The 15,707-nt window shown below is 46.0% G+C and overlaps 1 protein-coding gene across 1 annotated transcript in view; it reads left to right on the plus strand.

Moving 5' to 3' along the window:
- The window catches only part of LOC118771410 (partitioning defective 3 homolog), a 357,648-nt gene that overhangs the window by 261,334 nt on the left and 80,607 nt on the right, over positions 1-15,707 (plus strand). The window contains exon 21 of the mRNA XM_036519397.1: positions 12,605-12,733. Within this exon, the coding sequence (XP_036375290.1) occupies positions 12,605-12,733 (129 nt within the window). The remainder of the gene's footprint in view (positions 1-12,604; positions 12,734-15,707) is intronic.

A 15,707-nucleotide genomic window follows, 5' to 3' on the forward strand; every position in this document is an offset into this window, starting at 1 on the left:
TGTGATCAAATCCCCGAGTAAGCCAACGAGACGGAGTGCGGTTGGTCGGATAGGCATTATATTGAGTACACATCACAGCTTTTTTTTCCCCCCCTCTCTTTTCTCGAGATTGTCCCCTGCCATCCAGTTGATGCAGTTCGTGTGCTTAGCAAGGAGCACCGAGGGGGCGAATTAGAATCTGAGTACGTGCCAAATATGTCCTGCATGCCTGATATCCCATTATCCTGCTGCCAGTCATACTCCCATGGCAGTGAGGCCTGAAAAAAAAAGAAATGATTTTTGCATGAAAGGAGATTATGAATACGGTGAGAACAATACCATGATGGTGCGGGCGACCAGGGGGGCTGGGGGGCTGGGGAGGGGGGGGGGGTGTCCGTGGCGTGTTCAGGTTTTAAGGAGGCGGAGGAGTCGGGACGGGACAGAGACAGAGCGTTGACCATCCCGAGACTCCACACAAACGTCATCTGGCACCACTGTATTTCTGCTGAAAGCGAAGGGCTTAATTGCGTTTTGAGCGATCGCGTGGCACTGTGCTTCATCCAGGGCTGAGAAGGGGGGGGATGGGGCGTTGGTGGGTCTAATTGAATCTGAAATCCCGTTTAAATGAAATCAGATACGCTGGTGTCTTTCACGCAACGGCTTTTAGCGGGCCCCAAACATGACCAAAGGCATAACGCATAATATTGGGAAGCTGAAATTAAACGTAGCAGCTACTCCGCTGTTCATGACGGAGGGCCAGTCGACATCATCTTCAGCGTTTCTCCTCTTTAATGCGTAACACTTAATATCTCAGTTGTGTTTCTCTTCCCTGAGCCTTAACCATGTTTTTTTTATTATTCCTATATTTTATTACTTTGATTAACCTCTTTGTAGTCACTGTCATTAGGAATGGAATTATTTGCACATTTCCTTCGAACGTGTCTTTTATTTATTTCATTCCCACAGAGGGAAAAATAATACCAAGGAAATGAAAAGAACCACAGTAATGCACATCTCTTTGAGGACATGGTGATCCCATGTATTTATTTTTAATAAGGCATATACCAAAGCAGGAGGAACATTAGAAAATTTTTGAAGACTGTTTGAAAATGTTGCAATGTTGTGTAGCAGAATCATTTTTATTTTTTTTATGGATACTTACACACTGCAACACAACGGATTGCTTCCTGTGTTCACTGCATATACTGGATTCAACACGTTACTTGATCGTTTACCTATTTAAACACTTAAAAGACCATTTAGTTTTAATTTTGGTTCGTACATTTCATAGGTTTCTTAATGTACATTTACAGGGCGGTAAAGCAGATTACCTAAGAGGTCTGCAATTGGAACGCGGCGAGAGTCGCATTTATCAGAAATGGAAAAGGTTAGAGAGACTCCAGGGAAAGGCTTTTTTTAACCTTTGAATATGTAAATGGTCTACGCGGTAATTACAATTAGAAAGTCCCGTCTCTGACTCACAAGGCTGCATGCATAATGGTACAGATTGGGATATTGACCTTCTATGCTCATGTTGCATGGCCACCAACGCGCACAAGTTTTACCTTGATCTTTAAATGCTGGCAGAGAAGTGATGTATTATAGGAATAACAGTGATGCTAATAATACTAGTAATACTAATGTGAATACTAATTATAATGCTAATAAATAATGAAATAAGTGTTTAAGTCCAAAGACAATGTATAAAATACAATAGAATAAATAAAGCGATAACTAAATGAAACAAAAAGTTAAGTAACCACACAAAAAAAGCAGTGAGTAAAATCACAAGCAGATCTTTTAATAAAAAGGCAATTAAGCAACCTACTGAAACCTTGAAATGAAGAGAAACTGAAAAAAATGCAGTACTTTGGAGTACGTTAAATGTCAAGGTTAAAACCGCGCAAAAGGAATTGCAACGATGAAACCAATTTAAAGGCAGGAATGAGAAAATTGCTTTTGCATCGCGAGGTAATATCAATCAATGTTGAATCGCATGTCTCATTTCATTCAAGGGCTGCCAATTAGAGCTGCAGGCCTGTGCTACGTTCTGTCAGTGTGCGACACGTGTTCTGTGTGTTGTGTGTGTGTTTTTTTTTTTTTTCCCCGCCCTCTCTGATCTGTTTTGCTTTTGGTGAAGGTGTCAAGAATATCTCTCTCTTTCTGCCTCGCTGGGGAATTTTTTTTTTTTGTGGTAGATGTCGTGGAGCAAGTTTAATTGGGTCTTCTCTGGCACCTGATTGGGGTGGGGGTGTGTGTGTGTGTGTGGGGGGGGGTGGAGAGGAGAAGAAAGGCAGAATATGGGCGATAGCCCCGCGATCACCCCCCCCACATCTTCCTTTCCACTTGACTGTGCGAGTGAGGTTGGGCTTGTCAGAGAATAAACAGTACAGAGGATGAGCTGCTGATCCCACAATCCCCCAGTTCACTTCCTCACCCCGTGTACGAGCTTGAAGCTGAGCCCCTCTGGCACGGCCAGTACCTCCGCAGACTACCAATTGACTACCCCCAGACTGCCCTCCCAACCCCTCCCCCCACCCCGTCCCTGCTGTCAGTGCCTGATCTCCTCTTCTCCCTCTCCCTGCCCTCAGGCTGCAGGGGAGACAAAGCTCCTCCCCCTTTCTCTGTTTCCTAGGAGGAGGTGGAACATCACGGATCAAGGGTTCTATTCTGGGTTCCTGTTCAAAGTCCGCGGCGCTGCACCGTGTGCATTTCTGAGACGCTTGACATGCGTTACCTCGGCCTCTGTGGGTACTCTCGTGTGGCTTTGAAGCGTTGTCCATTAGTCAGCTATCTGAGGTTGACTTTTAATTTAAATATTTAAAAGGCCATCATGTTTCACACCCCAGCGCAGTGGAACTGTACATTTCGTAGTCACACCACAATTGTGAAACGTGAAATAAAAGCTGAGATGCCATGTCCATCAGGAAAGTGTGACCTCCGTTTCACTTTCCTCTTAAATTAACCACGCTATTCGTGTTTCACAACTAAGTTAGAGAAAGAAATGCGGGTGTGTATAGCAAGTTTATCCTCGTTTTTCAAGAATCTGAGTTGTTCTCTTTTGTTCACAGTCTTGCGATTCTATGAATTATTCATTAAGTAAATAAGGAGAATATTGTATGATTTGAGAAGATGGTGCCATTAAAAAGGGGTTTTTTGAAGTGAAGTGTTTCCCAGCATTTCCTCCCTTGGGGAGGGTTTGTGTTATGTATGAATGTAACGCAGATTCTTCGAAACCCAGATGATGGTGAAACGCGCTATTTAGCATTCAGCATGTAATAATGTAACTGGGTCACATCTCGCAGTACCTCTCCCCCTCCCACACTCCCACAGCTCCTCCCACCTGCCCACCACAGTCTTCCCCACCCCCAAACCCCCCCCCCCCGAGTGACGGGGACGCCTGGAAGCTGACCATCAGGTTGATGATGTGTTTCGCTCTTTAACGGGATTAGAATTCACGTTTCGCTCTCTGCAAGTGAAATCATGACTAGACACCCCTGCACCATCCACTTTCTATCCCCCCCTGGACACCCCGCTCCAACCCTCATTTGTGTTCGGAAGAATCACAAGGTCACAGTTTACAGTCTTTTCTTACCCTCTGTCTTCTGTTCCTTTGTCCCCTCTCTGATAACTGCGTTTGTTACCAACACGATTGCTGCTCGGCTCCATTAATCCTGAAACAGCATTTTTTTTTTTTCAAAGCCAGGCAGAATTGCCAATTCAAAGTTACAGCTAGAGATAATAGGCGTGAATGTTGTCGTTAACAGTAATTGCACGGCTGTGTAAAAGTCCTGGCTGAAACTTTTGTTTGCCACGCGTGTTGTGTGCACTCCCGCAAACACACACACACAGGGTTCTGGGTGATTTATAAGGAACATTAAAAGCTGTCATGTTTTGCAATGGTTGTCCTTTGTTCTACGGTCTTGTGAAATATGACTCTTGCTGTGTTACACTTATTCATGCACCTCGCTCTTGAAGTCTAAGAATGTGGTGAATGAGAGCAGCTGTTTAGTTTTTGCAGCCCAGATTGCAAGAAGTGCCCATATTTTTGGCACTGTCTGTCACGTACATCGGCCTCACATTCGGAGGAGTATTGTTTCTGTGCGAGAGTACGCTGCCCGAACTGCATTTGCAGAGTTTCTTCATATTTCTGTGTCATTTTGCAGCTGTTTTTCTGATGTATTCCTGGCCCTTGTCACCCATCCCAGAATCCCACGCTTCTTTTAATGATGAAGGCGCTCGGGGTGGAAGAGGCAAGAGGCACCACCCAGCTGCTCCTCCAGGTTTACACTGGAGAGCTGTCGCCTCCTCATTGATTCTCAGGTCGGGAGATTGGTTTATTTGTTTAAAATGCCTTCTGAAGCCGTGGAGGGGGGGACGAAAGAAAAACAGAATCTCAAACAGCACCGTGAGGTCTCAGCTGGCCAGGGGTTGAAGCCATTGTTGTTCTTGTGGCAGCGTGGCTGTGGAGGGATGTCTCAAAGAAAGGCCACCAGTGTAGAATGGCCGAGAGCCAAGCTCTCCTCCACAGGATCCTGTTTGTCTTAACACTCACAGGAGTTATGCATGTGAAATACCAGAGCAGGGAAGGGAGACCCGCCACAGAAAAAGCTTCATCGTGATTCATCATACGAGTGATGTATGGTGATGTATGGTGCTCTGATAACTTCAGTAACAATAATGGCAAGGGGAGGAGATTTGTCCTGTCCTTGGCGTTTTTCCACCACAGTTGGCTAGGGGAATGAAACACGTTGGGGATGAGGCCGCGAAATTCCTGTGTGTTGTGTGCACTGCACCCAAAGAGCAGGGTGAACTTTGTGGGAACGTGGGTATACCCCGCTCTAGATCAGGAAAAAAAATGGCGTCTTTGGTTCCAGAGCGTAGTTGCAGAGGAGTGTCTGGGGTGAGGGCCCACTCAGACTGCTGTGGGTCTTATGCACACTGAAAGCCCCCTCTGCGTTCCGGCCTAATGGCATGAATATATTCATAACGCGCCTCTGTGTGGCAGAGACTTGCTGTTAGCCCACTGTGCTGAAGCATGCTATTTTATGTTTTTGGCCCCACTTTACATGAAGTGGCCCTGCTACCCAAGTGTGCACATTGTACCTATGTAGCAACTGCTGTGCACCTGCATAGTTACTGCTGTGCCCACAAACATTATCATTGTTACACAAATGTAATTATTGCACACAATCCACAAATAAGTGTAGCAATTCCAAATACTTTCTAATAATGTGTATGTACGTGGTAATTGCACTGTACGTTAATTTGTACAATGTCAGTAGGCAGTGATTACAGCCACTTATTACAGCCACAGTTAAGAAGGGACCATTTTTTAATGATGATCTGATAAGATTCGTGTCATATCTATTGATTATTGTTATTATTATTCATGCAGTGCTGTGCTTGGTGCTAAATTCTGCATACGCTAAGCATACGCTTCCATGCATCTACACAAAAAACAGAAAGCGGAAAGCCAATTGAAAACAGCCCTCTCCTTCCTGGGTGACGCCACCTTGGTAGCATGTTGCCACCGAGCTGTCGGGCGCTCGGAGGATACCTTTTTAATCTGAGTTTGACAGTGAAACGCTGACTGACTTTAGAAGCTGCGGATAATGAGATCCGCGGGGAGGGCGTAATCGGCGGCAGCGGCGGATAAGCGCCGGAGTGCGTCGCCGTGGCGGCGTATTCCCGGGGACCGCGCGGGTACCTCCCGCGCAGCACAGGTGCCGCGCAAACGACGCTCCCATTAACACTAGTTAGCAGTCCGCGGGCAGAGTCCGCTCGGCTGTGCGGCCAACCTCTCATTAGCGTTGCTACAGACTCCCCCTACAAAGTATCCGCCACGTGTTTTCTGCCTGGAGGACCTCAGCGTGGTGTTTTTTTTTTTCTCCTTCTTCTTCTTATTCCTCTTCTTTTGCTGGTATTTGTGAGAGTTAGCGGCAGATCCGACTACATCTCTCCTTCTAACGAGGTGTTATTAAAATGACGCGTTCCTGTCTGGGAGCCGCCTGCAGGCTCACCGCCGAGAGTCCCGGCGTTTGATATTCGGGGTGCAAGGTGGAGGTTTGATACCTCATGCAAAAAAAAAAAAAACACAAAAAACAAAACAATGTCACCAGTTTGTGTTTGGGAAATTATTTGCATACATTATTTAAATCCAGCCGAGCACCGCTCTCTCCTCCTGTATTTATAGACGGTACGAGTTGAAGTTAAAGCTGTTTATTTTCCCCCGCTGGTGACAAAAACTGGAGAGATTTGTATTAACTTTCAGGTCTGCCAAGCGGAAACCGTAATGATTCACCCTGCCCTTGAAATCACAGAGATGCAGTGGATTGATGGCTGGGTGGCATTACCGTGTTGCTTGGGTACGACGCAAAACAGCGGGCCCACTGTTTCACGCCCCTTACAAACGATTTCTCAAACGGTCAGATCTCGTGATGCGTGCCATTTTGCGGAGCCTTGTCCTGCTTCTCCTGCTGGTACCTTTAGGAAGGAAATCAACAGTAATCCTGTTATTTATGTACTTTCATATATTTGTCTTTGTGAAACATACCATTCGTGTACAAGTAGCTCGATGAGCAGCAGATATGAAAATGCTTCTTCTCTTCCCTGCTTCTTTTAAAAATCATATATCATAATAATTTCTTGGAGGTAACAGTATTATGGGTTTTTTGTATTGATTCTGGAGCCTCTTTTTGTATTTATTAATGTATGTCTACACTCTGTTATTCCTAGACTTCTTTCAAATGCAGTGATGTGTAAGTGTACTGCAATCCAAGTGCTGTGTTTTCAATTATTACTCAGTCTCTCAAAAAACAAAATATTCAGTGTGTTGTGCAGTACATATTATTTGCAAAACCTTCACAGTTGAGACATTGTTTATGGTTGTAACTAATTTAAAGGATGAAAAGAGAAATGCTATACAAAAAATGGATATGAGTGGGTAGGGATGGCAGATAATGTGTACTGCATTATGATTTAAAATTGCTTCTTTTTGGGCACTTTTTTGTATTTTTGTATTTTGTAATGGATACAGATACAGCTAGCAAGCTAGTCTAGTTGCTCATTCTAATAAACTGTTAAAACGGGTCTATATGTAGTTGTATTTGTATCCAAAATGCGTTATGATTTGCTATAATCATTAAAAGTGTGACACGTGACATGTCACACGTGCTTCATGAATCCAATAATTGCAATAATGCTCTGTGTATGGATTGTACGGTCCATCTTAGGACACATTAGGAATGTGGAATGCACTTTAGCTATTTGACGTCATTATTTACATTTACATTTACATTTATTCATTTGGCAGACGCTTTTATCCAAAGCGACTTACATAGGTTACAGTTGTTTTACAATGTTATCCATTTATACAGCTGGATATTTTTACTGAGGCAGTTGTGGGTTAAGTACCTTGCCTAGGGGTACAGCAGCAGTGTCCCAGCGGGGATTGAACCGGCAACCTTTCGGTTACGAGTCCTGCTCCTTAACCACTATGCTACAGTGCTGCCCTTAGACAGCCTTTGGCCTTATAAGTTGAAGGCCATACCTGCGGATCTATGACAGACACTCACCTTGCCAGTTTAGTCACCTTGGTCACGTGTGTTGTTATTGCTTCCTCTTCGGCTCTGTCCGGGTAAATATGCTACTGGCTCCTATGCATGTATGAGTAGGCTGCACCAGACTCTGTATTCCTGGTGTGACTTTTTTTTGGTATTGTTTTGTTTGGGAGCCAACAGGTATTTGTGTATTCATTAGTCATAGGAGTCATTTCTGGGCCAGAATAGATGCTTTGCAATGGTCCATTAAACTGCTTTTGTTCTCTTAAAATGCGGTCTAGATCCCGCTCTGTGGAAATGTGAATGGCATAATAAGATCCACCTGAAAGGGCCACTGTGAAAAATCTCAGGTCTGAAAATTAATATGGTCATCTCTACAGATCAGTTGTCATTTGAGACGCTCCAGAAAGTTGTCATGTTGTAATCTGTGGTAAGGCACATTTTGCAGACTATTCTTGGCACTAATAGTAGGCTGTAAATATATCGTGTTTATATTTGCCTTGTCTGTTGCAGATGAATTGTTGCAGTTGTGTGCCTGGATCCAGGTAGTTTTATCCGACGTTCCTGTGAGACAGGTGTTGATTTTCTGAATAACGGGCCAAGCATTGACTGCTCCATCCATTTAACTGGCTGTCCAACTTTATATCTTTGCTGCCTGTAGGAACATACTTTTCCCTTCTAAGAAAAACTTTGCTCTGCTTTTTGACAGCACCTTGGTATTTTTTCCTCTGTGAACATTGAAGTTGACTGCACTGACACGATTGACACTGACACTGCACGTATATAAAAAGCCTGGCAACGCAAGCAGAAGTTCTGAGACCTCCTGATTTCTCTTTCTGACAGACAAGAGTGTTTATAATGCATCAAGGTCAGCTGGGAGTCGTATCAGTCGGGTAAATTGCATGATGTCTCCTTTACCCTTACAACCCGTTTGGAAATCAGATGCATTATGAAGAGACATTAAGTTTGCACTGTTGTGAGGTCAAACGTTTAACAACCTGATGCGGTATGGGGATGAACACCTTCATTTGCCTGTCACTCCTGAAGGGAGATCTTCAGTGTGAATAGGCGCCAGTTCAATTACGCTCTCAAAATATCACCCCCCTCCTGAATTAAAGCTCTTCGGTACAGTGTTATGACAGATGTCCAAGTAATGGCAAGTACTCCAATTACCCAGGGAGCTTCTTGCTTGTTCACCTCTGGCTTTGCCAAGTGTTCAATATAGCAGAGAGATGCAGGGGTTGATCCTCTTGTCCTTCAGGACCCACAGCTCCCAATCAATCCTTCATTATTATCAGGCTTATTCAAACCCACCTGCCAAGGACATTACTCTCTCTTATCCCGGACCGAACTTAGTGCAGTCTGCAGTCTGCTGAGCTTTGGGTGGGAGGCTAAGATTGGCTAGAACTGGAACGTAGGAGTCTGTGATTGGCTGAAATTGAAGCGGAGGAGTTAATGAATGGCCAGATCAGAGGCAGAGTAGTTTGACTGACGGAAACAGTTAAGCAGAGAAGTTGGTGGTTGGCGTATAGTGGAAGGAGAGGGGTTTAAGTTTATCCAAAATTGAGGCCATGGAGTTTGTGATTTGCAGAGCAGAGTTTATGGCCAAAAGGGAAGTGAGTAAGTTAGTGTCAATATCACCTGAGCTCATGTTATAATTTGGCTAAAATGTAGCTATCTAGCATCCCTTGGTTTTTTATTGATTGTCCTTTTTACTGACAGATGAGGGTCCTGCATGACTGTCTTCACATCTAGAGCCTTTTACAGCATCCTGCATTTTCTCACAGAGCTCACAACATTAGTATTTTTTTTCTTCCCCTAGGAACAGGAAAAAAAAAAAAAACAACCTCGCTCTGGTTTTATAAGCATATCGCCAAAGCAGTCCCAAATTGAAGGAAACATGCAGAAAATAAGATATATTTCCCTTGGTAAACCCGTAGGTCTGCCTCTCATGACTTCTGTCTAAAAAAAAAGTGACTTTTTGCTCTGAAGAGATTGCAAACCCGCCCACAGGAGGCTAAATGTCAGACAAGGTCAGTGCAGTTCAGAGGGTTTACCACCAGCCTGAGCATTAGCTCTCAGCAATCCATCTAGCCGTACAGAGCAGGTACCAGACGTTCAGTTAATGTAATGCTAACTCACTTTTAAAAATTACATTTTTCATGCATTCAAGCAGATAATATTCCCAGGGTGTTTCTCTGTCCTGATTGGATAATACATCACATTGCATTGCATTTACATTATTGTCATTTAGTAGATGCTCCTATCCAGAGCGACTTACATAGGTTATAGTTTTCATGTGTTATCCATTTATACAGCTGGATATTTTCTGAGGCAATTCTGGATTAAGTACCTTGCCCAAGGGTACAGCAGCAGTGCCCCAGCAGGGAATTGAACCAGCAGCCTTTCAGTTACAAGTTACTGCTACTTACTACTATGCTATGCTGCCAGCACATTGGGGGTAATAAGTCACATTCAAAGATTTCACCATTAATGGCTTCCTTCAGTGTGGCCCTGGTAATATTGTTCTGCTTCAGACCTTGCTTTGATGTCTATCTATCTGTCTTTCTCCCTCATCTCTACCCACCCCCTGAAGCATCCAATGAAAGATGACCTTTCATGTAAGTGCTTTTATCAGATGGTCAGGGTGTTCCATGTTCAAGTAGGAGAGTTAAAAGAGTTAACAGGTCTGGACTGCTTTTGCCATGGCGATTGGGTGTGTGAGTGGGGGGGGTGTAACTTCTTGTGATGTACCCAGCCGCTGTTGCTTTAAAAAGAAGAGGAGGAATATTTGTCAGAGACTTAATGAAAGTCCTTGAAGTGTTGAAGTGTGGCTGGGAGCTGTCACCTGCTGAAGTGATAGATAGCGCGGCTCTCGTTATTAGCGTGAGCGTAGCAGTGTTTTTACTTTTCATGCTTTGCTTGAACCATTTGTTGATTAATTAATCAGGTAATGTACAGTGTCTCTGCCACAAAGCGTGCTGTTTTTTTTCCCCTGCTGCTTATTTAACCGAGAGAGAATCTCCCAGCAGCCCCAACTCCATTCAAAAGATTATAGTCCTACCACCGCAGCAGGCAAGAGAAAAGTCATTTACTGAGTGGGGTGCTTTTAATTTAAAGTGGAACAATAAACATATTGGTAAAGGTTTTCCCATTTCATGAATATACTCAATTCAGCAAACTTAATTCCGCCTTCTCTGAAATAAGTCTTGAATTGAGTTTGCACTCAGGAACTCTCCAGTGAACCCTGGCACAAAAAAAGTCAAATAAACACTTGAAATGGAAGTCAAAGCACAACACAATGGAGATAGAGAAGGTTGTCTTTTCTAATGTCGTCAAACCACCCAGCCTGGCAAATGGAATGAGATTTTTTTTTTTTTTTTTTTTTTTAAATACAGTCAATGTGTATTTTCATAATCGATTCCAGTATGAGCTGTGTGCGAATTGGCACATTGTGCGTGAGCTGAACGATCAATGAATATCCAGCCCTCCTTGCAATTACTCACATTTGATCCTCGGGTGGATTCAGGCCCGTTCGGGTCCCTGCGCATAGCACTGTTGATTTTTTCTTTAAAGCGCCCTGATTAAACGTGTTTGCTCCGAGCCCCACTTGAATAAAGCTTCATGCGTGCTTTTATGTGGAAGTAGGGTATGCTTTTAACTAACCTCAGAGAGCTAGCTAGTCATCTCAGGCCAGGCTTGCGCTGTGTAAATTGGGAGCACATGCCGCGGTGTAGGCCACTCAGGATATTGGTTGACGGGTACTGTGGCTATGCATTTCAGACAGGCCCTATCAGGTGGCCTGTTCTAGATTTTGTTCCTGATTTCGCAGCCACCCCCTAAGACCGCTTCCTGTGTCTTTCCTGAGTTGGAGTGTGGCATCCTCCTGCATCTGACCCCAGATCAGTTAAAAATTACCGCACATCAGGTGGGATCTCCTGTGGAGGCTGGGGCGAATGTGGAGGGGCGGGGGGCGCTGAGGAACCAGGTACTGACAGTTCAGGAGGAAGCAGCTTTGTTAGGTTGCAGCGGGAGTTGGAAGGAAATAGCATTCCGAGGAACCAATAGGAGTGCGGCGTCTCTCGTGAGTGGCCACGAGCGAAAGGGCACGGTGCGTCTTCATTACCACACTTGCTGAGAACGCTGTGACAGCCATTCCATGACCCCCCCCCCACCCCACCTCCTTCAAGAGCACAACCACTACCGGGACTCCCTCCAGGTCAGAGAAGAAGACGAAGCCTCCGCCAGCCATTGTGATTGATACAGATTCAATTTGTATTAATCGGGTCGGGTGAGAGAGCTACTCAGTCATTACAGCACAGCGCGAGGTTGGGAGGGGCCCTGAGGCACCCCCCCAGCCTCATAATTTCCTAACACCCCCCCGCCCCCCACTCAGGCAACGCCACACTCAGCGGATTTGCGATGCATTATGCACTGCACACCGCATGTCCCAGCTCATCAGCAGGGGTTATTTTCACCCCGTAACGCTCTCGTCAGTTTTACAGGGCCCCATTCTTGTCATCCCGTCATGAAAATGGAAAGTTTCGTGTGATCGGGAGGATGTGTAAATAACGCCGGGGGCCAGCGTTGCCGCGGTGCACCCGCGGCGTCTCCCCAGGTCCTGCTGGTGGACGTTCGCGTTGCCGAAACAGAGACAGAATTACCACTGCACCTGTCAGAGGTCACATCCTATCAAAACAACCCGTAAAAAACCAACAGCGGGACGCAATACACAAGTTCTTTCTCAAGCCCTCATTGGAAGTAGAGTACTAATCGGTACAGTAATTTCCTTTTTCACACGCAAGCAACTTTGGCAATATGCTTGTTTATTTCGGCTGTAAGTCATAGATTTTTGCATATTGATGTAGAGGGCCTGTGTAAAAATTCTGAAATTCTTCCACCTTAAACAACAAAAACTGATGATCTCTGCAAGTGGGCAGTTTGATTCTCTACTGGAACGGGACCTGAGATTTTAAGGCAGCGGGGTTGGAGTCGGGGAGTTACGAGTTTCACCTGCCCTGCTTTGCATTAACGCTGCCCCCCTTCCTCCCACGCCCTTGCAGGTTTGGCAAGCACCGCAAGGACGAGAGGCCCGGGGACAAGATGGAGCGCAAGGGGTCGAGCAAGTCGAAGGCGGAGGAGACGCAGGCGTCCGAGGAGGAGATGCTGCGAATGAGGCTGGAGCAGGAGAGGTGAGGCCCCGCGGCCCGCTAAAAGCTTCTCAATTAAAGCCTGACGGCAAACGCCACTGTCCGGGGGAAATTAGCAAACAGTCTAATTAAGTAAATGGCAGACCCGGGAACCAAAATTCTGGGAAAGCATTCAGCTGTCAATTTGTAAATGTCAGGGCTTTTTATTGCAGTACATTTAATTGATCATTTATAAATTGTTTTTTTTTTTTTCTTTTTTTTTCCCCATTGCATGGACCCACCCCAGTAATGGCCTTTCACCACCACCTGTCTCGCACTGATTGAATGTGGATCTCAATATAATTGGAAGGATAATGTTGTTGTTCGGGCCCTTTTTTTTCATGGTACATTTGAGTTTGAGGGAGAAAGCATTACTAATTTGTGAACTTCATGTTCTGTTTCCCTTTTTCTACATCGCCTGTCCTTGGTTTGTTATTTGTGTTCGTGTGTGCGCGTGTGTGTGTGCGCGCGTTTGCGTGCGTGAGTGTGTGTGTGTATGCGCGCACGTGTGTGCACACGTGTGTGTGTGTGTGTGTGTGTGTGCAGGTGTGTTTGCTGCTTTCCTCGGTGTTAACAGCGTAGCTTGAATTAACCATTGTTGCTGATTTCCGCTCTCTGCAGTGCATTCATTAAGCATGACCCCTTTTAATTCTCACGCGCAAAGCCAGAGTATCAGCGGCTCAATGTATATAAAGAAGGCTTGCTACATCTTTTGTTGGCGCGGGGGCCGTCTGAGCTGGGTTATTAAAGTACTGTGGTAATGAACCGTAATTGAAAAGCAACAATGGGGATAACATTGCTCCCGATGGAGATTTGGGACGGCTTTGCGCTGCATTGGCAGGCTCGGACCGACAATGGGCAGTTTCCCTCCGACAGAACATCTGGGCCGCGCCTGCGGAGCCCCTCTCGATAATGACATGAAGGTCCCCCGTGCCGAGGCGACACGCGCACGCAAGCCGTTCCCTGGCATGTGACCCAACACATTGCCACTGCACCGCTCCCCCCCCACCCCATCCCCGAGACACTCATCTTCCAGACTCTCCGTCTCCCTTTGTGTCTTTACCCACCGTCTGCGGAAAGGGGAGGGGGAAAAAAAAAAAGCCAAAGAAGCAACAAAACAACAGAAAAAGCATTTTGCATAAGCCGCCTGGTCTTTGTTTGTCTGGATCCCCTCTTGCATAGAAATTTCATTTCTGGTGTCGTTTGTCTCCGTTCTGCTCGTCTGATCCCACCTATTCTTCCCGGCGAAGGTGGGGGTCGCCCGTCAGTCAGCTCCACCCGAATCCTCCCGCCGTTAGCGCCGAGGCGTCCCAAAGCGCCAAAGCCCACAGAACCACGCTGTCATACACCCTGAAAGCCGCCGGTGCGATAATTCAAGCGAACGCTTCCTGCTTCCCCACCAGTTTCCCTCCTGCTTTTCGACCTGCTGCAGCTGTGGGGGCTAAATCTGGAGCGTGCGGGCGGTTGGACCGTCACGAGGCCGACGAGAAAGGCGGGGGGGGGGGGTGATCAGAAGCATTTTGATCCCGCTGTAACTTTCCCCAAATCGTAAGCAGCTGCCGTTCAGATCCCTCTGGGTCTCATCAAGGGTATCGTTAGGAGCCGGGCGGACGGGGTAGGGGGGCTGGGGGGGGGGGGGGTTTGCTTCTATGGCTGAGCGTGTGCAAGGGGCGGCCATTAAAAGAGCGCTGTTTATGCCTGCGGAGACCGTGCCGGCTCCCCGGCCCCCCGGTCGCCCACGCCGAAAGGACCCACCAGGAGAAGAGCGCCTTTGATTTGCCGCATGGTGGTTGGAGAAGGAGCACCACTCAAGAGCACTTGGTCAAATGCACCTCCATCAGTCAGCCGAGGGGAGGAATGAGGGAAGACAATGCATTATTCTGTTTCATCCTTCACTCCAGACTTGGACTTAGAGATGTTTTCTGCCAAAGATACCATAGCAACTGCCAGATGAGCGTCCTCTGTCCAAGTTCCTCCCATGACAAGAGTACTAGCACAAAATGGGGTAGGGTGTGGTAGGCGGCAGTGTAGCATGGTGGTTAAGGAGCAGGACTCGTAACCGAAAGGTTGCCGGTTCGATCCCCGCTGGGACACTGCTGTTGTACCCTTGGGCAAGGTACTTAACCCACAATTGCCTCAGTAAATATCCAGCTGTATAAATGGATAACATTGTAAAGAACTGTAACCTATGTAAGTCGCTTTGGATAAAAGCGTCTGCTAAATGAATAAATGTAAATGTAAATGTGTGGATGGGGGAGAGAGTCAGATTGCAACACCCCTCCCTTATCTTTTTGGCTTCACTAAGTTCCTAATCAGTGTCTCACACCCCTCCACCCATAAACATTTGCCTGCTCTAAAAATACACGTCTTTTAGGGAAGGTTTCCTTCTGATTAGAGTGCCACTGGCTCCATAAACACGAGGGCCCTCCTTGGTGTAGCGGCTGTATCAGCAGGCATAGCTGCCACCGACTCCTTCCAGCAGACCGCCTGTGCTAGCAGCAACGCATATCGCAACGGCTGCTATTTTCAGAAAAACCACACTCCAAATGATTTTTCTGATTCAAGTGTACACACTCGTTCTTGATATAAGCGGAGGCAATTCAGCCCGCACAAAACATTTGATTTATTTCCAGTTTATTCAGATTCCTTTTTATTATCTCCCGGGTTCTTTTGTGATGTCTGACAATCTGGCTCTAATTATTAGCGTAGAGCGTAGATCAAAGGGAGTGATTGCGAGTCTGATTATATTTGTAATTATATTGATAGTCTTCACTGAGCTAAATGTAATTACTTACGGCCTTCAGTCGGAGCCAGTCATTAGGCTGATGAAATGACACCGCGTTTTTGGGTTGGAGTCAAGAGAGGAATCGCTGCCTCACAGCCGAAATGCCTGGGTGCACTTCAAGACGTATCGGTTGGCAGACTTTTTTTTGTTTTGTTTTTTCTTTTTTTCTTTATTTCAGACTTCGTTCTCTCT

This window comes from Megalops cyprinoides, chromosome 2 (assembly GCF_013368585.1).
Source record: "Megalops cyprinoides isolate fMegCyp1 chromosome 2, fMegCyp1.pri, whole genome shotgun sequence".
NCBI lineage: Eukaryota > Metazoa > Chordata > Actinopteri > Elopiformes > Megalopidae > Megalops > Megalops cyprinoides.